The following is a 24,677-nucleotide window of genomic DNA, read 5'->3' as shown; positions in this document are numbered from 1 at the left end:
TAATTACTTTAAGTAGCCGTAGATAGGTAGTGGCTCCTGTACTAGTGCAGTAAGAATTTTAAAACTAAAGGAAAACATAGGAATTACAGAAATGGCTGCATTGACCTGTATGTAGGACTGCTGAGGCAAATCAGTTTGCTTGGTGTAGCTTTTATAGGCTCCTCAGCCTTAATTTCCATTGTCTATAATCATGTCATAGATCCAGTTTCCTGACTCCCGGTTCTAACAGTTTAACTTTCTTTTACTAAAAGAAATATACTAACACTAGGAGTGAGATTATTTTGGTATCTCTGGTAGACCTCAACATTTTTATGTGTCTAACCCGAACTTTCTCACCAACAGGAAAGGAAACTTACTTTGACATTGCCCAGTACGTTTTGCATATTTGCTGCTGCTGCTGCTGTGCTGCTGCTAAGTCGCTTCAGTCGTGTCCGACTCTGTGCGGCCCCATAGACGGCAGCCCACCAGGCTCCCCCGTCCCTGGGATTCTCCAGGCAAGAACACTGGAGTGGGCTGCCATGTCCTTCTCCAATGCATGAAAGTGAAAAGTGAAAGTGAAGTCGCTCAGTTGTGTCCGACTCTTCGAGACCCCATGGAATACAGCCTACCAGGCTCCTCCATCCATGGGATTTTCCAGGCAAGAGTAGTGGAGTGAGTTGCCATTACCTTCTCCATTGCCTATTTGAGAAACTCCTAAATTTTTTTAAAACATACGATTATTAGGGCGTCTGTTCAATGTACCAACAAAAACCACATTTCATAGGTGTTCTCAAGTGATACATTGGTCCAGTTACTAAGTTTCTCTAGAATCTTATTCATATTTAAAAATTATAACTCTGTCTTAAAAAGTAACTGACATGATTCAGTGAATAGTTTTGTGAAATTTTTCCTTTCAATTTGAAATATAAAAAAATACAGTGCTTTGAAAAATTCCTTTCCTAAGTCTTTTTTTCCCAGTAAAGTCACTCAGTCAAGTCTTTTGATCTCACATACAGTGGAGTACTTCTGCTATTGATCTTTTCTTTGACCGTGCTGGGTCATTGCTGCCAGTGGTGGCTACTTTCTAGCTGCAGTACATGAGCTTCTCATTGTGATGGCTTCTCTTGTTGAGGAATCAGTAGTTGTGGCCCACAGGCTTAGCTGCCTCCTGGCATGTAGGATCTTACCAGATCAGGAATCGAACCTGTGTCTCCTACATTGGCAGACAGATTCTTTACCTCTGAGCCAGCAGGGAAGCCCTGTTGATTCTTATAATGATGAAAAAGAAGAAATAAACATCACCTACCTCAAAGAGATAAGAGTTGCATAAGCTGTATTTCAGGCTTTCCTGGTAGCTCAGATGGTAAAGAGTCTGCTTGCAATACGGGAGACCTAGGTTCCATCCCTGGGTTGGGAAGATCCCCTGGAGGACACGGCAACCCACTTCAGTATTCTTGCCTGGAGAATCTCCATGGACAGGAGTCTGGTGGGCTGTACAGTCCATGGGGTCCCAAAGAGTCAGACATGACTGAGCAACTAAGCACACACACACAAGCTGTATTTCTACATACGATATATACAAATAAGAAAATGTGTTAAAACACATACACAAGAGAGAGGGGATATATTTGTACATATAGCTGATTCACATTATTGTACAGCAGAAACCAATACAACTTGTAAAGCAATTATACTCCAATTAAAAAATAAACAACATATAGTAAACACCTAGTTTCAAAGTAACAGCAGGAATTTTGATCATTCTAAGTATTTTGGATGCTCTTTTGGGGGTGGGGGAGTGCAGGATCTTCATTGCTGCACAAGGGCTTTTCTCGTTGCTGCGAGCCGGGGCTATTCTGCACAAGCTTCTCATTGCGGGGGCTTCTCTTGTTGCAGACCATGAACTCTCACTGCACAGGTTCTCAGGGCATGGGCTTCAGTAGTTGGAGCACATGGGGTCAGTAGTTTGCTTAGTGGCCTCTCAGCATGTGGAATCTTCCCAGACCAGGGATTGAACCCATGTCTTCTGCATTGATAGGCGGATTCCTACCCACTGGACTACTAGGGAAGTCCTGGGTGCTCTGTCTTTACTGGAAAATAAGTATGTTGCCAAATTTCCTTAATGATGAATATTCCATTTCTCTGTATGCATTGAACTCTGTAATATATCAGTTCAGTTCAGTTCAGTTGCTCAGTTGTGTCCGATTCTTTGTGACCCCATGAATCACAGCACGCCAGGCCTCCCTGTCCATCATGTCCATGAAGTCGGTGATGCCATCCAGCCATCTCATCCTCTGTCGTCCCCTTCTGCTCCTGCCCCCAATCCCTCCCAGCATCAGAGTCTTTTCCAATGAGTCAACTCTTCGCATGAGGTGGTCAAAGTACTGGAGTTTCAGCTTTAGCATCAGTCCTTCCAAAGAAATCCCAGGGCTGATCTCCTTCAGAATGGACTGGTTGGATCTCCTTGCAGTCCAAGGGACTCTCAAGAATCTTCTCCAACACCACAGTTCAAAAGCATCAATTCTTCAGCACTCAGCTTTCTTCACAGTCCAACTCTCGCATCCATACATGACCACTGGAAAAACCATAGCCTTGACTAAACAGACCTTTGTTGGCAAAGTAATATATCAGTTCAGTTCAGTTCAGTTGCTCAGTTGTGTCCGACTCTTTGTGACCCTGTGAATCGCAGCACGCCAGGCTTCCCTGTCCATCACCAACTCCCGGAGTTCACTCAGACTCAGGTTTGGCTCCCTAAAAAACCATACACACGTATTTTCCTTGTTGCCGTACTTTGGTAAATGTTACTACAGATAACATGCTGGATTAGGGTGGCAGTACCTCAGTCACTTGGTGCCCTCCAAGAAGGCTGAAAGTGAAAGTGAAGTCGCTCAGTCGTGTCCAACTCTTTGCGACCTTGTGGACTATAGCCCAACAGGCTCCTCAGTCCATGGGATTCTCCAGGCAAGAATACTGGAGTGGGTTGCCATTTCCTTCTCCAGGGGATCTTCCCAACCCAGGGATTGAACCCAGGTCTCCCGCATTGCAGGCAGACGCTTTAACCTCTGAGCCACCAGGGAAGCCCAGCGAGCTTAATTTCCCTGGCTTTGACACACCTCTAGGCTACTGAGCTGAATGTGATTATCCCCTTCTGTATAGTAGTATTAATGGTAATTTCCTTTGCATTAGTCAGTTGGGGTGTGCTGGGATCATGACCTCCTTGCACAGAACTAACCTTAAATTTTTTTCCCTTTCTTTTTCATAGTTGAGTATATTCTGTGCCATCACTTCTGACTTCATTCTGATCTTTGCTACCTCTTGCTCTTAATATTCAAACATCTACCATGTTTATACATCTCTGGTGTTAGGCAGGCTCTGCTATAATTCCAACTTAATTTTTACTTTTTTGGGTTTCTTCTGGCAGTTTGAAAAAACATGTCTTTAATTTCTAGTTCGGTTCATTACAGCAAACTCTTGAACCCTAAAAGAATCAATTATCCTTTGTACATGGTAGTGATATGAGACAATCTGCATTACCAAGAAACTATTACAAAAGAGATCAAAGTAAGATTTTTTTTTTCAGTACATGTTATTACATCAGGAATTGCTGCAAGTCATTTCAGTAATTTCTTGTGTCAGAAGAAAGGAAGGAGATTATAGTATGTCATTTTATTTAAGGATGATCTTTAACACTAGTCTTCCTGTTTTGCTAAGAAAGGACTCAGGTGTTCATCTTTTTTCCATTGTCATTGAGCAGGAAAAAGTTACCAGAAGCAGGTTCTTAAATTATTGCTTCATTCAATTTTAGGAACTTCCTTCTGCTATAAGAGTAAAGTAACTGAGTCCCCCGCCAAAAGGAAAACCTTAATTTTCACAATGGGCCATCTGTTTAACATTGAGCTGACCTTTCATTTTGTGAATTGATTGCCAAAGGGGCAAGATTTCCTTCTCCCTGGGAGACTGTTATATTCTGTGCTTTATAATGCACTGAACGATTTTAGTAACTAGCAATACTTTTCCTGCCTCATTCAGATTCATACATTTTTATTTGATTGCTTCTAGGCTGCCTCGATACAGAACACCTAAGTAATTGTCACAAAATATGCTGGCTTTCTTTCTTAACATACTGATTTGTAAACTTTTTTCCTTTTGTGGGAACTTCTGTGGTAAGGAGAATTGAGTTAATCTTAATAAACTTATTGCTTCCCTGATAGCTCAGTTGGTAAAGAATCCACCTGCAATCCAGGAGACCCCCGGGTTGATTCCTGGGTCAGAAAGACCCGCTAGAGAAGGGATACACTACCCACTGCAGTATTCTTGGGCTTCCCTTGTGGCTCAGCTGGCAAAGAATCCGCCTGCAATGCTGGAGACCTGGGTTTGATCCCCTAGGTTGGGAAGATACCCTGAGGAAGGGAAAGGCTACCCACTCCAGTATTCTGGCCTGGAGAATTCCATGGACTGTATAGTTCATGGGGTCACAAAGATTCAGACAGGACTAAGCAACTTTCACTTCACTTTACTAATAATTTATTAACTCATTCATCTGAAAAATTATGTTAGAGACTTCATTACGTGTCAGATACTTTGCATGGCACTAGAGGTACAGAATGACCTTTCTTCATATATTTGTTAACCTGTGTATCTTTCTGCCTATTCATATGTTTTGTCCATTTCCTCTTTTGAGTTTTTTGTTATTTTTCTTGTTTATGTAGAAGTCTTATTTTAGATATTAACCCTCTGACTGGATGGTTTTAGATGAAGAAATCATATTTCCCAAAGCATTTTTTTACTGAATAGAAATTCTTTATTTGGTTGAAGCTAAATTTGCTAGTGTTTTCTCTTTTATGGATTTTTTTTTTTTTTCTGAGTTGTATTAGTTTTTACTTTTAGGTTTATAATCCATCTGGAGTTTGTGTTCTACATACTGAGAGGTAAGGATACAACTAGTTTTTTGGGTTTTTTTAATACATTTTTTAAAGGTTTCTATTATTGAAGCTGTGCAACCACCACACAAGTCAAATATAGAGTGTTTTCATTAAAAAGAAACCCCAAATATACTCTATAGCCATTGTTCCCCAACTTTCCATGCTCCACAGTGCTTGAAAACTAATAATCGCTTTCTATTTCTATAGATTTGCCTATTCTAGCTGTTTCATATAAATAGAATCATAAAATGATCTTTTGTGACTGGTTTCTTTCAAGATCCATCCACTTTGTAGAATGCATCACTACTTGGCTCCTGTTTTTATTCAGTATTTCATCATGTGGATATCCCACATTTTGTTTATTGAGATGATGACCATTTGGATGGTTTCTGCCCCTTTAGCTATTATGAGTTATGCCACTGTGAACGTTCATTTACAAGTTTTTGTGTAGACATATGTTTTCATGTCTCCTGGGTGTATTCCTAGGATTAGAATCGCTTAGTCATCAACAGTGTTATGAAGGGTCCAATTTCTCAATATCGTTGTCAACCTTTTTTTTTTTAATTGCCATCCTAGTGGAATTTAACTGGTATGTTGTGCCTTTGAACTGCATTTCACTAATGAGTATTGATGTTGAGCATCCTTTGATGTGTTTATTCACCATTTGGATATCGTCTTTGTGAAAATGTCTTTTCAGATCTTGTTCATTTTTTATTGGGTATTTTTGTTGTTGCTGTTCTGTTACTCAAGAAATTAATATATTTTACCAGTTATTTAACTTATTCATGATATTTTTAACTTTTAAAGCTTGTCTATAAATCTGTCTTCTTTTTCATTTAGCATTTTAGATTTTGCTCATCTTTTTCTCTTGATAAGTCTTGTCTGAATATTCTTTCCATAAAACTATGGTTATGAATTCAGGTTCCAGAGTCACTCTGCCACTTATTAGTTCTACCATTTACTAGCTGAGTCACCCCTGGCAGGTTTATAACTACTCTGTGCCTCTCTTTCCTCATTTGGAAAACAGGTATAAGGGTAGTCTTTATGTAAGAGGATTATTGAAAGAATTAAGTGAATTAATATGTGAAAAGGATTAGTACAGTGCCTGACACTTTAGGATTAGGAAGTGCCCAGTTACTGCTATGAAAAGTGAAAGTCACTCAGTTATGTTCGACTCTTTGTGACCCCATGGACTATACAGTCCATGGAATTCTCTAGGCCAGAATACCGGAGTGGGTAGCCTTTCCCTTCTCCAGGGGATCTTCCCAACCCAGGTCTCCCACGTTGCAGGCAGATTCTTTACCAGCGGAGCCACAAGGGAAACCCTCAGCTACTGCTAGTTGCTGTTAGATGTAGTGGAAGCCTTTTCTAAGAATCTTTTTTTTTTTTTGTCTGCTAATTTTTCTGTTGCTTTTTGTTCTCTATTTTGTTGATATCTACCATTAATTTACCATAATTATTTGTGTTTATATGCCTTCTTGAGTTTAACATGCTGATAAATATTCAAAGCTAGATATTTGTAATGAATAACTATAATTACTTCAGGTGTTTCCTAGAAACTGTCAAATATTTTTTGGTGATTATATCTGACTTATTAAGAGTCATAATCAGAATTCCCTGTCAGCCCATGATTAGGACTCCCTGCTCCCACTGCAGGGGACATGAGTGCAATCCCTGGTCAAGGAACTGAGATCCTCCATGCCCTGTGATGTGGCACTCCCCAAAGAAATCATATTCATGCTTTTCTTCTGTGTCTTAAGTTTATCAATATTAATATTCTGATCAATTCAGATGACCAGTACCCCTGCACATTTGTACTATTTCCAATCCTCTCCATATTGGTATTCTCTAAAGGTTTGATTCTGGATTATTAGGGATATACTTTGTTGCTTTTTTACTTCACTGCTTATTTACTAAAAGAAACAGACATTATATTAACTAGTCTTTATTTGTCATATCTCAGACTTCTCTTGGATTTCTTTTCCTTTTTACTAAAGTTTTCCAAAGAGGATCTTGGTTTAATCTGAGTCTTTGTGTTCCTGCAGATATCTTTATTTTGTCCTCATATTAAATTGGTATGTTATCTCTCTGTGAAATTCTAGCTTCAGAGTTTTTAACTTATTTTAAACCTATCCCTTCAGCATCTTCTGGTTTCTAGCATCGCTATTGAAAAGTTAGATGTTCATCTGATTCTTGTTCCATTGTAAGTAATTTCTTCGTTTTGGAAGCTTTCAGATGTTTGTTTCAGTTTTAATATCAGCTATAATTTGTCTGACTGTGAATGTTTTCTTGAATACCTTCTTGGCATTCTGAGCTATTTCAGTCTGAATTTTCTTTTATTCTGAAAAATTACTAAGATTGTCTTTATTTTATCTTCTGTTTTTTTGGAGAGATTCTTATGTAATATTGATATTAGTTTTTATTTCTACTTATATCCTCCTTAAATTTTCTTCTTTATTTTCCATCTCTTATCCTCTGAAAGCTTCTGTACTTGGGAATTCCTCATCCTGATTTTCCAGCTCACTAATGTGTTCTTAAACTCTTATTGATACTTGTACCCACCCACCAGTGTAATTCTTTATTTCAGATACTGATTTTTCTATTGCAGAGATTCCAGTTGGATTTTTCTTTCTGGCATTTTTTTATGCTTCATCTTTAAGTTTTCTCTTCTCTCTCTCTCTCTGTGTAAATAAGTTTATTATAACTTATTTTAAATCCCTATTTTTGTTTGGTCATAACTGTTGTTTTCCACCTGTGATTATTTTGTTGCCAAGAAATAACTGGTAAATGACATGTTTGTATTCAGGTGAGTTATATTAAAAAATTGGGTTTAAATTATCTAAATTTAACAAGATATTTCAGTGACTTATCAAGAATAAGATATTCTCCCTTAGTAGTTTGCTCAGCTCTGATCATAGTAAAACTTAGGTTTGTTTTATTTATATTTTCTGTTGTGGAAAAATTTAACATTTATAGGAAAGGAGAGAATAACTTTTAAGCAAGTCTGTGTTGCTGCCCTTATCAGAGCTGTTATTAGGAAAGCAATAATTTCCAAGGTTTTGTTATTAAGTGGATACTAGTTATGTGGATTCAAGGCAGTGGAGGTGGGATTAATTTCTTCTGCCACCATGAAGAAAATCAGGTTCTTTCGTTAGACTTGACCGTGTCACAGCAGAATTTTCTCGTCTTCATCTCTTCTTTGGTGTGTATCTTCAGAAGCGTCTCTGCAGCATTGTGTATGTTCACTCAGCCAGATCTATTTCAAAATTACTATAGTATATAAAAGTCTTCATGTTCAAGAAGTAAATTACAGGAACATAGTATAGTCAATAAGCTTTTAATAGGCTGTTCAAAGTGAGCAGTTGGTGGCATGTAAGGTAATTGGAAGTGAGAGGTAACCATAGGCAGAGTATTAAACAGATGGCACTGATATATTGTACCTTCTACCTCATCTTTTTCCAGATCATCTTCTTTGTTACTGACCCTTTGAACTTCTTTCTCTACCATCCCTGCCAGTTCTTTTATTCACCTGGCCAGGATAATAGATTTGTAACCAAATTCTGCAATGCTGCTGCTGCTGCTAAGTCGCTTCAGTCGTGTCCAACTCTGTGCGACCCTATAGACGGTAGCCCATCAGGCTCCTCCATCCCTGGGATTCTCCAGGCAAGAACACTGGAGTGGGTTGCCATTTCCTTCTCCAATGCATGAAAGTGAAAAGTGAAAGTGAAGTTGCTCAGTCGTGTCCGACTCTGTACGAACCCATAGACGGCAGCCCACTAGGCTCCTCCGTCCATGGGATTTTCCAGGCAAGAGTACTGGAGTGGGGTGCCATTGCCTTCTCCAAAATTCTGCAGTAGACATCACTAATTTATCGCACATTCTTTGTCTGGCAAACCCTGGGTATCCCCTCAGAATCCTTCTCAGTACAACCTTTCATGGAACCAGTTAGAATTATCATCATAGATGACAACTAGTTGTCATTTCTGTTCTATCTGACTCTTTTTCCAACCACAGTTAGACATTAACTTACTCAGGTTGTATTCATTTTGAAGGCTGAAAGGGAATAAAGATAGATATGCAAGTAAAATGCTTCCCTTTCTGCCTTTCCTTTACTCATCTTTTAAAGGATTTCATATCACTCCTACCCTTGCTTGCTTCTTTCTCTGCTATTTCTGCTGCTTCTTTCTAATTAATTTATACATGGAAATTAGCACATTTGTATTAAGCAATATAAATGAGATTTTGAATCAGTAATTAATGAAACAGGCATTCCTTTCATTAGTCACTCTTCTGAGTGATTTATTTATTTATTTTTTTGGTATAATGAAGTACTTTTTTTCCTATCCTTTATTTAGATTTTTTTTAGAGAAAATTAGATGACATTAGACCAGACCAGAGAGACCTCTGGTTACTCTGGAAGGTGTTTGTTTTGTTTTGTTTTGTTTTGTTTACAATTTACATTTATTCTTTTTTTTTTTTTTTACTTTACAATTCTGTATTGGTTTTGGCATACATTGACATGAATCCACCACGGGTGTACATGCGTTCCCAAACATGAACCCCCCTCCCACCCCCCGAAGGTGTTTGTTTTGAATGCCTTCTTCCTGGAACTAAGTAATGGTCTGCCACTAAAAAGAGACAAGAATTTAAGAAAGGATAATTAGAAGGAAATGCTGGTAGGGCAAACAAGTAGTACTTTATTTATGTTCCTGAGTTCATATGAACTGTGGATACTTTTAAAATATTGATGAAAAAGGCACAGGAGAAAGTGGACCATTTCTGAGTCTTGACTATAGCCATTATTACCATGTTAAATGCTTTAACAATATCATTGTATTTGTTCTTCACAACCAGTCTGTTCATTGTAGGCATTTACTTAACAAAGACAATAAGGGTCAAAAAGGTAAATAATTTGCTCAAGGTTAAATGGTGCTACCGCCAACTCTGACTTCAAACGTTCCACTTATTTCTGGCTAACCATTTGAACCTTGAGCAGATTTTACCTTTTTTTCCATAATAATGCCTTCTTGATTTGGGCAATAATTACATACATAACATATATTGATTTTAATGTCTTACAGGTTATTTAGGCTACTGGCACTATGGCTAAAATAACAGGCTTCTGAGTCAAGTAGTGTTCAGAGCCTTTGAGGCAGCATAACCTAGTGACGTAGGGTGATGCCTGAGCCTGGTGTAAAATCCTGGCCCTGCAGCTGACTCACCTTGTGCAGATTTCTTTCTCAGACTACCAAAGGGGGTTGCTTAGAGGATTAAACATGCTAAAAGGCACAGTACACTTAGCACAGTGCCTGATAGACAGTAAGTGCTTCATCAGTGCTACTATTATCTATTGATTATGTTAAATCCCTAACTTCTCTTGAGATCTGAGAATTTTCACTGAAATTACAAACTAAAGATATTTCATACCTCCTTTGTTGTTTTTTTGTGGAGAAATAGCAAATTTATACCTTTATTCTCTGGTAAGAATATCATTTTTCATATTTTGGTTAAGTATTACAAGATACCACTACTATTTGAAATGTGTCATATAGTATTTGAATCTGTTTTCTGCTCAGGAATATTTGCCTCACCTCAGGATTTAATGTGTTTCTACAAAGATGCCAAAAATCTATTGGGGCAAGGATACTTCATATAACAGTAGTAGATACTGACCACTAGTAGAATTTATTGGTTGGTGTCTTTGTTTTAACTTATATGTAAATGCAGAATGCGCATTCAGTGATTAAAACATTGACTGTTTTCTTTTTCAGAAGATGAATAATCTTTCGTTTAGTGAGCTATGTTGCCTCTTCTGCTGTCCACCTTGTCCGGGGAAAATTGCTTCAAAGTTAGCATTTTTGCCACCTGATCCAACTTATACGCTGATGTGTGATGAAAGTGGAAGCCGTTGGACTTTACACCTATCAGAACGAGCAGACTGGCAATATTCTTCTAGAGAAAAAGATGCCATTGAGTGTTTCATGACTAGAACCAGTAAAGGCAACAGAATTGCCTGCATGTTTGTGCGTTGCTCACCCAATGCCAAATATACTTTACTCTTTTCACATGGAAATGCTGTTGATCTTGGTCAGATGAGCAGCTTTTACATAGGACTGGGATCACGGATTAATTGTAATATATTCTCATATGATTATTCTGGATATGGTGCAAGTTCTGGGAAACCAACAGAGAAGAACCTCTATGCAGACATAGAAGCTGCTTGGCTTGCTCTTAGGACAAGGTAAATTTAGTGATTGGAAATTGTTTTCCACACGCTGAAATTGTCTTGTGTAAGAATAACATGTTTTTGTAATACACCTTGAAGTACTAAGTAGAGATTATATTTACCAGTATAAATCTATAAATAGTTACAGTTTTAGATTATAATTTTAAATTTTGTATAATAGCATAAAAGAGTTTGACAAATTATGTGTGTATGTGTGTGTGTGAGACAGAGATTCTTAAAAATTTATTTAAGCCAGTGAAAAATGTTTGGCTTTAGAAACTTATTAGAGAAAAAAAAACTTAACTGGATTGTGGTATTAAAATGTTTATTCAAAGTTGCAGAATTTCAAGAGAGAAAAAACAGTGATTTAAATAATCATTCACTTGATCTGTCATTAACAGAATAAGAGGCTAGATTGCTTTTGTTCAGATCCTAAGCAGGATTTGCATTATTTTATATAATTAAAAATAAATAGAAATTACATTGGAGAAGGCAGTGGCACCCCACTCCATTACTCTTGCCTGGCAAATTCCATGGATGGAGGAGCCTGGTAGGCTGCAGTCGATGGGGTCGCTGAGGGTCGGACACAACTGAGCGACTTCCCTTTCACTTTTCGCTTTCATGCATTGGAGAAGGAAATGGCAACTTCCAGTGTTCTTGCCTGGAGAATCCCAGGGACGGGGGAGCCTGGTGGGCTGCCGTCTATGGGGCCACACAGAGTTGGACACGACTGAAGTGGCTTAGAAGCAGCAGCAGCAGAAATTACATTAATCATCTTCTAGTCACCAAGATACTTACAATTTTTTCTTGAAAAATATTGCAGTTTTGTATACTTAAATGTATTTTGTCATCAGACAGTTAACATACACTAAACAGAAATAATACTTTAGTACAAATTATTCCTCATTATACATTAATAAGCTGCCTGAATTCCAGAGTATTTTAGAGTACATAGAGAAAACTTCCCATTCCTAATTTAATCTTTAAATATTAATATTAATGGTTTCAGTTGGCTGGGAAGAACTTCCTCAATTTTATTAGTAAGTATAATCTTTTAAGAAAATGTCTTTAGAAACTTTTATTCCCCTCCCCCAAGATGTATAATAGAATTATGGTCTCATAGCAGAGTTCTGTATAAATGAGATTAAGTCAATTGAAATGATATGAGAACATATTTCTAACAAGTAAGAAAAAAAGAGATTGTAAGTAGTAATTAAGTAGCTTCAGGATGGGAGGGAGGCAGGCATAGAAGGGTAAATATTTATAAACTTCAGCACTACCGTAAATGACTGCAAAATATGCTTCAGTTACACTGGTATCAATCCCCTCAGGTATACAAACAAAAATGAGTGCCTCCTTTCAGAGTCAGCCAGTTGAATATAGTATAATACCTGTCAGGAAAATATAATTTTTTTAAGTAACAGATTTATTGCAATATAATTCACATGCTATAATCAACTTCAGTGAATTAGTATAGTGTTTTAAGGTGCTAAAAGCAGAAAGCCTTCCTTACTAGTGCCAAGTAAGACAAAAGTATTCATTTATTGAAGTAAAACATTAGTATCCGGTTAGGTGTTCTTTCTATGTTTATGTAAAAGAATCCCCTCTTGTAAGTGATCAGCTTTATTATTAAGTTTTCTCTGATATCAATTTAAAAGAAATGTTCTAAAATGATTTCTTGTCTTGGTTAATCTTTTATACACTTGACCAGTATGATTGAAGAGCAGGAGCAGAATAGATAAATTATCTCACATACTCGTTTACCATAGAATTTCAGACTTGTAATTTCTCTTACGTTGAACCCTAAATATGGTTAGAAGACTTAGTAAGTATAGGAAGTCTTGAAAACTTAAACTTTTCTGTTTCTTTGCTTAATGAAGAGGTTGAGTTAAATCATCTCCAAGATTCCTTCCGGTTCTTGAATTCTATCATCTAATAAAATAGTGTAATTAGAATGCATGCCTTTCATTTCCTTTACTGGATTAAAGTAAAGAGTTAGGGTTTAAGTAACAGGAAGGGAAAAAATAATTAATGAACTTAATTATTATTTGAGTAACTTCCTTTTAAGAGTAATTGAATATTTATAACCCACGTTACTGAACTTCTGATGGATCAACAGAAAATAAGGGACTAATACTCACTCTGTGGCCTTTCCCCCACAGTCTCTGAGCTCCTTATCTGTGTGCTATAATAGAAAAAGCACTGGACCTGGAGTCAGTATACCTGAGCCTAATTATAGGTCTGTCATTAACTTACTCTGACTTTGAACATCTGCTCAGTAAGCAGCTGACCTAGATTAGATGGTCTCTAAAGTCCTTTCCAACATGTACTATTCTGAAATTTTGTTTCTGCCTCAAGTCCTCTGATGCTAAATCGGCAGCTGCTTCTGCTACTTTGGAGCCTTGCCATTGCTAGCTTTAGCCTAAAACCCGTCATTGCCACCAAATGTTCATTTTCCTAATTCCTTCATTCCTATGAAGCTAAGTCTGTTGCAAACAACAACAAAAAAACCTTTTCTTAGTTTTGTTACGTTTAGAGTCAGTCTGGAGTAACTCGAACCCAGTCTCTGGGCCAGGGTCCAAGTTCTTGTGTAGATTTGAAGAACCTGGGAGGAGGTACGTCACCACCTAGATAGTTCCAAGAGTCTTGTGCCCCCTGCAAGAACTATAGGAAGCACAAGGGTTTATCTTACTTTTTCCCAGCAAATATTCAGATTCTATTACCTTTTCACAAAACTAAAAACTGTTGTGCAAATAACTGTCAGCATCCAGAAATGACTGTTGTCAGACCACTAAAGTGGAAAGGCAGCGTGTTTGATGTGACTGACTCTAGCCCTTAATCGCACATTCATAAGCTCCCATAGTACCTCACTTACACTGCCAGTAGTTTATAGTTAGGACAATTATATCGTAGAAACATGCTGTATACCCAGTATTACTGAAGCATTTTTAAAGGAATTAAGGTAGTAGTCTTGAGATTTTGTCATGAAGTCTATTCATAAATCACCAAACCATGTGGCATTTGAAATTCTCATTCATCTCTTGATCTTTTCCACATTAGTCCATTTCTATGGGTGAATAAATGCAAATCTCAAGAAAATAAGTAGTTTCCGCTAGGCTATAATACATATATTTTATTCATTCCCTACTGTTAACTATACGTTGCGTTTTCATCACTATGACCAACTTCAGAAAATAAAAAGAGCTACTTTTAGTACCTAGAGAAATGAAGAACCTCTGTTACATTGAACGGAATATAAAAACTGAATCTCCATTAAAATATTAGTGACATAGTATGTTCCAAATATATTTAATAATAAGCTACACTGAATTGCATAAATGATTTAATAAATTCATTCTTTAAGATTAACATTCTAAGAGACCTCAGCTACTATTTTTTCAAAAGATGGAATGGAAACCAATGAAATAAATGAATATAGATTTTATTATTGCATTAGATATGGTAGTGGTGACTAAGAAACTTACATTTTAAATATAAATTTGTTGACATTGTCTCATTCTAAGTCATTCTTTTATAAGATTAAGTACTTACTAGTGACTGAACATTTCATACCAGTCTGACTCTACAACTCTTCTTTTTTTTTTAACTTCTGTACTATGTAGATATGGCATTCGCCCTGAAAATGTGATTATATATGGCCAAAGTATAGGGACAGTACCATCTGTGGATCTTGCTGCTCGGTATGAGAGTGCTGCTGTTATTCTTCATTCTCCTTTGACCTCAGGAATGCGAGTTGCTTTTCCTGATACCAAGAAGACCTACTGTTTTGATGCATTCCCAAAGTAAGTATTAATATTCCAGTAGTTTAATTCAAAGAAACTTTAGAAGGAATTCTTTTCAATCGCTCAAGGTGTTCATGATACAGTTCTCTCAGCCTTGAAGTCCTATTAATATTTTACATATATTATAGAAATTGTGAAATAAATAAGTGAATGATGTCTAATTAGTGACATGTTTTACAAAAGAAATGAATTGTAAAAATGTTGTCTTAAATGAACCAGAATAATTATTGCCCCGTAAGTCTGCAAACATAAGTGTTAGATTTAAACGGAGGACTACATTTCTTCATGTCTCAACATAGAATGATAGTTCCTGCTAGCTCCTCTTCATCATTACAAAAAATTGATGGCCTATTTTTCCCAATAAAGGGAAAAGGCAAAAGTGAGAGCCTGGCAAATTTTAGTCTTACTTTCTTTCTCAAAGGGGCAGCAATACCAAGGTTTTTTGTGAATGATATTTGGGGCAAAGACCAAAACATCACTCAGTTCTTTATAAGAACAGCAAGGGTCATTTCAAAACCATTTTTTCTTCATTAGCCTAAGGGGGGGTTACTTTGGTAGGGAAGCTTATGGGAGCATATGATCCTATCACCAGAGCAAGTTATGGGGTTTTCTGGTTTTTAAATTTATCAGGGATTTGTTTTGATTTTAGAAAATGGTAGATTGGAGGGTATATGTGTTATACTGTGTAGCTGAATGGTTGGAATGATAGGGAGACATTTGGGGTAAACTGCTGCCAAGTTATATGTCTGTCTGACACCCTCTTTCATTTTAGCTACACCACAGAAGCACTAACAGTAAACTGTTTGAAAAACATCATACATTTCCTTTTTTGTTTAATTCCTCTATTATGGAATAGTTGGCAGCAAATAATATACCCAAGCATTTTTTCCTTACCAAATGATGCCTTGAATTATTTCATTGATGATTTTCTTCAAGACTCTATCCTCATTTTATGCTTATAATACCTAAATGCCTTGATGCCTCTCTCTCTCTCTCAGGCAATTTTTAAAGAATTGTTATTATAAGGTTTCTTTGTATTGTTTGTCTCTTCCAAGTTGCCCTTTTTTATTGTTTATTTTGATCCTTGTATTACATTTAAAGTATTCTCCTCTGATGTCTGATAATTCTTGGTTGTGTGCTCATATGGAAAAGTAAGGAATTAAAGAGCTGACCTGAAGTGGGTGATTAAGACTTGTTGACTGAGTTTCACTATCCAGTGATCTGGTCAAGCCGATTAGTTGGGGATTCCCATGCTGCTCATCAGTATTTATTTATCTTTCTTCTTAAGGCAAATATATAGTCTCCAAAGAAGACTCTTCCTACATCTATGCCTTAAGAATGAAGGCCTGAATGCCAGCATGTATATGTTTACTTGTTATTTGATATCTCTGCCTTAAACTGTGTCTGGTAATCCCCTAGTCCACTAGGTACAAGGCAGTTACCCAGCTGCAAAAGCAAGGGGAAAGAAGAGAACTGGGGTCAGGGGTGGCTAACTACTTCTTAAAGAGACTTTGAACAAATTCTATAGATTTGAATCACCTGCCTTCGTCCCCATGTCAGTTCCTTCTGGTGTATTCCCTGGTACAAATTGGGCTGGTTCTTCACTTTACCCTTCTATCCTCTTAAAATTGTGTTTTCTCCTATACTTTTAATCTATTTTCTCACATGCTCATCTGCTTTCCTGTTCTAAAATGTTATGTTTTATTATATTTCTATTTTTATGACTAAACAGCCTAAAAAATATATTTTGCCATCATTTTAGTAAGAGATTAGGAGGGAGAAAAAAATATGAATGCAGAGAGGTATTAAGATAGCACATAGCTGAAATAGCCCTTGATTTCCTCCTCTCCTTGCAACCTAAGTTTCTGTTCTAAATATCAACATTGTAGAAAGGAGAGACTCCCCTGGCAGTCCACTGGTTAAGACTCTGCACTTCCCATTGCAATGGAACTAAGATCCCACATGCCATGGGACAGCCAAAAAGAAAAAAATATCTGTAGAAAAGTAAACTAAGGTGACTGTAATAATTGAGTGATTCTCTCAAACAGAAGTACATGAAATTAATATCTTCAGATAATCTTAAAGTAGGAAGTAATGTAAAGATGACTTTTGAATCTTATTTGTAATCTAAAAGGGATCTATCCCTTCTGAATTGATTCACAGGTGGTTCTGATGTTTGAATTATCTAATACAAGAAAATCTGTTTTATGTTTCCTTTTCATACTTAATTTGTTGACTTCTTCCCCCTTCTCTTTTCCTACAGCATTGACAAAATCTCTAAGATAACCTCTCCAGTATTAATAATTCATGGGACTGAAGATGAAGTCATAGACTTTTCACATGGTCTTGCATTGTTTGAGCGATGCCAAAGACCTGTGGAGCCTTTGTGGGTTGAAGGGGCAGGTCACAATGATGTGGAACTTTATGGACAATACCTTGAAAGATTGAAACAGTTTGTGTCACAGGAACTGGTAAATTTGTAAAATATTCTGTAAATTTGCATATTGGGTTTTCTTTTCTTGCTGAACTGCACTCTTTGGTAAATAACATAAAACCTGAAGGTTTTGTTTGCAAATCATGTCAGTTGCCTTCATAAATGTACAGGTAATGATTTGTTAACAGACTTAATGAAGGTTTTAACTACCAAGCTAGAAACTGGAAATAACAGTATCATGCAGTCAGGCTGTGTAATTTATATTTTTTCTGTGAATTTTTTTTTAAACATCAAGATGAGTACTGTATGAAATTTTAATTCTGTAAAATCAAATGCTATAAGAGTATTGCCAAATGCTTTTGCATATCAGAAACAAATTTATAAATATTTTTAAAACATCTCAATGTACTAAATCTTATCCTGGTATACAAATGTAATATTCTTTGAATAAAAAGCTGTATATCTAAAACAGTTCAAGTACTCATAATAAACTATATGAAAACATGCAAGTTCACTAAAGGTGACCTAAACCCTGTTGTACAGGGATAGAGATTTAAAAGGTTATTTTATTGTAAAATACATTGAATTTTCTGTATTCCCTGGTTATCATACATTTTCTCCTAAAAAAAAATGATGTCTTAATTTTTATGCCATCTGTTAATTTACCAACTAGTTACCTTTAAATGAGAAGTCATGATAGAACTGAATTTGAACTAGTTTTGATTTTTAAGTTTGGTACTGTGAGGCAACTACTTAAAATTTTCAGTTTAGTAATTTAAAAGGCATTTAGAGCTTCAAGAATGATTTTGTACACAATGTTTTAAATTTTGACTAATCCCATAGAAATGCAGTACTATCATTATTAGAAAATCTGAAAGTCCATTAGATGTTCCTTAAGACCACACACAGACTGGCTATTCAATCCCTTTTCACTCTAACTATTTTTAAGAATAAGACTTGTTTTGGATTACTTTCTGAGAATTTCATGGATTTACTCCTGGAAACAGGAGATAAGAAAACATTTAATTCATAACTTTTATATTAACCAATGTCGTAAAAAAATAAAGCTCACACACAAAAACTAAGTTGCCTTTCCTTGAATGAATCCTGCTTGAATAAAACAATGAAAGAAAAATTAAAATTAATGGTATGTAGTCTAATTTGTAAATGAATGAATATACACACTGTGGATATATTTTAAGGCCTTATGTAGTTTTAATTGTTCTGCTTGTTCTGTGGTTATGTCTAAGACTATAGTATATGATTCTCTTCAAAGTATATCAAGTATTGTGAATGCTTTGGTTCAGATGTGTCGAATTAATAGTAAAACAAAAATATGCCACTCAGCTGTGCTTGTTTTCCTTCTTCCATGCTCCTCACTTCCTACTTAAAATAAGGACTGGAAAAAAATGCCATTCATCTTTATAGTATATAGATCTATAGTTTTCTAAATTTTATTATTCTTTTAAAGAGACTTTCTCCTTCTCATAATTGTCTTGAAGCCTATATAGTTCCTTATTTGTACAACATAGCCCAGAGTTTGGCTAAGTGGGTTTTTATATATATTTATTTATTTATATAAAATCACCTGGGAAAATCAAAATATTGATCATACTACTTCAGTATTTTCTCATTCATTCACCGGGTACTTACTGAATGTTTAAATCATTCAAAACCCTATGCCAAATAAAGATAGACATCAACCTTGTCCTCAGAGACTTCACACTATAACTGAGGAGACAGACACTTTATTGCATGAGTATTATTACTGTTTGTGTAAGACTGAAGGAGATTTATAGGGTATTAATATAGGCAAAAGGCATTCTTGAGAGGGAACATGGGGAGGGAGAAGTTGAAGAGTCCCACAGAGAAGTGGTATCTGAACTGAGCTTTGAAGGATAACTTAAGAAAAGACTAAACCTGGGTGGCCCAAAGAAACATTCCTGGCTGAGGGGAACAGTATGTGGAAGCCTAGACGAAGGATATGGTATGTTTGAAATTAAGAAGACTGGTCAGAGGTCAAGGGGAAAGGATGTCATAAGGATGAGGCGGGCAAGCTAGTTAGGGGCACAATTCCACATGGTATGATTATTCTGGAAACAGAAAGCCACTGATAGAAATATGAAACTCTGCTTGTCAAGAGCTTATGGGGGAAAAATACCTGGAGTTTGTAGCTTGCAAGAAATAACATGTGAGCCAGTTGATTACAACCTTAAGTAAGCTCATGGTAATGAAAAATTGATCGTGGAGAAATAATCTCATGTACAAAATTCTTGTTAAACCACACCTGCAATACTAATTTCAGGATGCAGTGAAAGGATATTCACAAATTAGAGCAAATCCTGGGGTGTTTTACCAAGTTGGGAAGGGTCTCATAAATCAAAACCCAAAGAATAATTAAAGAATTACATGACTAAGGAATGATAGCTGTCTTCAAATAGTTGATAGGCATGTACAATTTATCCTTTTTGACTCCGTAAAACTAGGTGAAAGTTGTGAAACAGCAGGTTAGAGCTCAGTGTAAGAAAGAATTTATGGTTCTTTGTCCATTAAGGAAAGGGAACACCTCTGAAGGATAAGTGAGCATCTTAACCTTTGGCACAGAAGCTGAATGACATCTGACACAGGGCTACAGAAGAAATTTCAGATTTAAATGAGAAATTGAGCTAGATGGCCCATCTGTAAAGTGTCTTTAAGATATTATATTTCATTTAGAGTTCTGCCTAATCAGAGCATCTCCTGCTCTGACATCTAGAAGAAGGACAGTATGATGTAGAATTGGCAATCACATCGGTGCGCTCTTCTCAAATGACATTAATAGATCCGTGACCTTGGAAAGTCACTGGACCGTCGCTTACTACTAGAAATGAAAAGGTGGCACAGATTGATCCCTTACATTCCTAATGAAATGTGAAAACCTCTTAGCCCCACTCATATGTAATGACTCATCAATTTTTAACCTTCCTTGACAACAGGAGCACCAAATAACGTATTTTGATATGTGGCTTTTGTGCATATCTACATTGTACAGTTTGGATAGTAGTCTTGGGTTCTGGGAAAATGTCAGCAGTGTACATAACTCCTACAGTGTCTTACAAGTACAGAAAAGAATCAGAAGTTAAATTGGTGTATCATCTTCACACTTCTCACCAGTCCTACATTCCACCTAAGAATATATTCCACAGTAGTTTTTTTCTTGGTGATTTCTATAAATACATAGGTGTTGCTCGCTTTAACAAAACTTGATAAATGAAAAAAAAATTTAAGCTGTAAACTGACAACATTTTTCATGTAAATAGTAGGATGTTCTTAGGTGCAAGTAGACTATGGCAAAAACTTCAAGAATAGGTATTACCGGAAGCCAGATAAACTCTTAAATCTTGAAAACTTTTAAGCGTCATAAAGCCTAATCCCTTCATTTTACAGGTGAGAAAGCCCAAACATGAGAAGTTACTTTGCAAGGTCTACGATGTAATTGTCAGGAGTTGTACTATCATTATCTTCTCTTCACCCAGTTTATCTGCACTACTATGCCAGTGGTCCTCTTGAACTGTAATACAATATAAACTTATTTGTTCTCCAGCGTTAATCATAAGCATTTTTAAAGAGGCTCCTACATTTCTCTTTCAGCTAGTTAATTCATTGAATAGTAAATTGGTAGGTTATACCTTGAACATTCCTCTAATAATTTCTGTCTTTAAAGTAAGTAATACTAATTCATTTTACAAGGCTCAATAACAGCTGTTGGTTGTGTTAAAACCTGGTGAAGATTTAACAATTTAAATGTAGTCACGTGAACAAACAAATACTTCCTTCAGCAGCACATTTGCTACAAATTATATAGCATGCCAAGAATAGGCAGTTAATGTTGGGGGGAGAAAAGCATCAAAGCAGTTACTGCTGATTGGGGACGGAACAGGCTTTAAATTTGTTGCTTCGGTTTAAATCAGGCAATATGTTCAATACCATGATAGCATATCACATTTTACCAATGTATATCCCAAATGTTCAGTAATCAAGAAAGGAACTATGCATATGACAGCTGAAATTGAGTTATAATTTGCAGAATAGAGAGATCTCTACTACATCTATAAATGGTTATGCCTCTGACTGAATTAAATAAATGAGTAATACAAAGGAAGGAAGCAAATACCTCTATCCTGGAAATGACCCACTTGACATTAGCTGATGGGGGGACAGAAAGGGAGGAGCAGGAAATAACAAGAGTATTAGTATCAGTAAGCTAAAGTCTGTTAAACTGGTTCTTACATTAGAAGCCAGATGGTCCTGAAATTATTTTTCTCTCTTTATTTCCTCTTGTAGGCCACCATGTACTGAACTTGCATAATACAATTATGCTTCTAGACAGAAATTTTAATAAACTTTTTTCCCGCAAGTTATAGCTTAACACAGTATATTAATTGAAGTAATAAAGGTAGCAAATAGGTTTATGTGTATAAGGGCATCTGAGTCAAAAATTTTAAATATACTGCTCTTTTCCAGGTTACCTGCAAAGTATCATGGATTTGAAACTATCAATCAAAACTTTTAACTTCTAAAGTTTGAGATTTTGATATTTTTTTCCTAGCTGATTTGAGTCTGAAAATCTTGTTCCAGTTTTTCTAAGTTCACTGATAGAATGGGCAAGTGAGAGAGAGACATGAGAAAATAAAGTATATATATACCCCTGAATACATGCAGTGCTATCAAAAATGATGTTTATACTTACTGTAGTAGCTACTGTAATATCAACTGTAAAAAGAAAAATATAAATTGTTATACTCAATAAAATGTAAATGCCTATGAAATAAACCAGAAGGGAATAAATAAAATGAAAAGTTATTATGTTGCAGCAATAGGATTATGGGTGAGTATTTTCCTTTTCTTAGTTATCTTTTATGTTGCTATGCTATCTTTTATGATTTTTTTTAATGGTTTTTATTTTCATTGGGAAAAACTGATTCTTTTTAAGAAATCCTAGGATCCCAGTATAGACCAATGAGAGTAACTCTCAAGTGTTTTTAGCCTGGCTCTCAGAACGGCAAATATATTCCTCATATTTGGGTAATGCCTGATGTTGACGGTTTGGTTTGGTGTTGTGGGGGTGGGGGAAGTCGGGGAGTGTAACAAATTGCGTAATATCTGAAACTTTCTACCAAGTCTATAAAGTATTTTAGTTATATATTTATAGTTTATAAAGCAAACCCAACAATGCATTGTTACACAGTTGACCCTTAACATGGGTTTGAATTGCACAGCTCCACTTAATATGCAGATTTTTTCAACAAATATGTTGAAAAATTTTTGGAGTTTTGTGACAACTTGAAAACACAAACCACATAACTTAGAAATAATGAAAAAAGGTATGTCATGCTGCTGCTGCTAAGTCACTTCAGTCGTGTCCGACTCTGTGTGACCCCATAGCCGGCAGCCCACCAGGCTCCGCCGTCCCTGGGATTCTCCAGGCAAGAACACTGGAGTGGGTTGCCATTTCCTTCTCCAATGCATGAAAGTGAAAAGTGAAAGTGAAGTCGTCAGTCATGTCTGACAGTTCGCAACCCCATGGACTGCAGCCCTACCCAGCTCCCCCGTCCATGGTATGTCATAAAAGCATACAAATATGTAAATACTAGTCTTTTATCTTTTACTATCATAAAATAAAAATCTATTATAAAAACAAAATTTATCAAAACTTAGACCTCTATGGTGCCATTCTCATTGAGAGAAATGTAAATATAAAATGTAGTAAACTCATAATACACACACTGCTGCTGCTAAGTCACTTCAGTCGTGTCCGACTCTGCAACCCCATAGACAGCAGCCCACCAGGCTCCTCTGTCCCTGGGATTCTCCAGGCAAGAATACCGGAGTGGGTTGCCATTTCCTTCTCCAATGCATGCACTATTACTGTATTAATTTTGTAGCCACCTCCTGTTGATACTGTGAGCTAAAGTGAGCATCTGCTTAAGTTGCTATGTCAGCAGTTCATCTCTCCAGTAAATTGCATAGAGCAGTAAAAAAATTAATCTCTTGTCATTCTCACATATTTTTCTTGTTTGGTACAATGCTGTAAACCTTGACTGACACTCTGGGACATATATGAAGTGCACCCAAAAAGCAGAAAAATGTCATGACATTACAAGAAAAAATCGAGTTGCTTGCTATGTACCATTAGCTCTAGGTTGAGGTCTGCAGCTGTTTCAGCATAAGAACCATCATAAAAGCAGAAAAGGAAATTCACAAAACATGCTGTGGTTACACCAGCAGGCGTGAACATCCTCCACTTTGTGCAAAATACCTTTTTATCTCGTGTTGAAAAATACAGCTTTTATGTGCATGAAGGATTATTATAAGAAAGGCATACCTAGAGATTCCAATGTGATTTGAGGAAAAAGCAAAGTTAATATATGACAAAGCAAAAAGAAGTTGAAGAATCTAAAGCTGGAGAATTTAATGTCAGCAAAGGATGTTTTGATTATTTTAGAAAGATGGTTTGGCTTTAAAAATGTCAAGATAACAGAAGCAGCTCCTGCCAGCCAAGAGGCAGCACACAAGTTCCCAAATGCCATTAAGAATATCAGTGAGGAGAAAGAATATCTGCCTGAATAGGTCTTTCATGTAAACCAAAGTACCCCATTATGGAGGGAGAAAAAATGTGCCACAGAGGACATTTATTAGTAAATAAGAAAAATGATCACCAGGATTTAAGACAAGAAGGGATACATTACTGTTTTGTGAAAATGCAGTCCAGTTTATGTTCCAAGATGCCCTTATCTCTAAAGCTGAACCTCCAACCTTGAAGGGAAGAGATAGATACCATCTGCCAGTCTTTTGATTGTACTATAAGAAACCCTGAACAATGAGAACCCTTTTTCAGGATTAGTTGTACTGATGCTTTGTCCCTGAAGTCAGGAAGTACCTCTCCAGTAAGGAGCTGCCTTTTGAAGTTCTTTTGATATTGGACAATGCCCCTGGCCATCCAGAACCCAATAAATTCAATACTTCAAGGCATCAAAGTGGTTAATTGTCCCCAAACACAACATCTCTAATACAGCCTCTAGATCAGAGGGCTATAAGGACTTTTCATGCTCATTACATATAGTACTCTGGAAAGGATTGTCAACACTATGGACAAGAAGTCCAAGAGAGCATCATGGAAGTCTGGAAAGATTATACCATAAGGATGCCATCATTACAGAAAAAGCCATGAGAGTCATCAAGCCCAAAACAAAGTCCTGCTGGAGAAAACTGTTCAGATGTTGTGCATGACTTCACAGAATTTATGACAGAACCAGTCAAGGAAATCATGAAGG

The 24,677-nt window shown here is 36.5% G+C and overlaps 1 protein-coding gene across 5 annotated transcripts in view; it reads left to right on the top strand.

Annotated features, from left to right (window-relative positions):
* The window catches only part of ABHD17B (abhydrolase domain containing 17B, depalmitoylase), a 46,228-nt gene extending 27,518 nt beyond the window's left edge, over positions 1 to 18,710 (top strand). Inside the window, exons 1-5 of one of the 5 annotated variants that reach the window (XM_040252715.1) lie at positions 8,176 to 9,321; positions 9,482 to 10,592; positions 10,673 to 11,142; positions 14,751 to 14,930; positions 17,194 to 18,505. In XM_040252715.1, coding sequence (XP_040108649.1) covers positions 10,676 to 11,142; positions 14,751 to 14,930; positions 17,194 to 17,413 — 867 coding nt within the window. In that variant the 5' untranslated portion in view covers positions 8,176 to 9,321; positions 9,482 to 10,592; positions 10,673 to 10,675 and the 3' untranslated portion in view covers positions 17,414 to 18,505. Of the gene's footprint in view, positions 1 to 8,175; positions 9,322 to 9,481; positions 11,143 to 14,750; positions 14,931 to 17,193 lie in introns of those variants that run through there. The other 4 variants (XM_040252801.1, XM_040252875.1, XM_040252555.1 and 1 more) reach the window with 4 other exon arrangements.
* Positions 18,711 to 24,677: the final 5,967 nt, after the last annotated feature.

The sequence above is a fragment of the Oryx dammah genome, unplaced genomic scaffold, assembly GCF_014754425.2.
Source record: "Oryx dammah isolate SB20612 unplaced genomic scaffold, SCBI_Odam_1.1 HiC_scaffold_1, whole genome shotgun sequence".
Taxonomy (NCBI): Eukaryota; Metazoa; Chordata; class Mammalia; order Artiodactyla; family Bovidae; genus Oryx; species Oryx dammah.
This window is presented reverse-complemented; position numbering and strand designations above follow the sequence as displayed.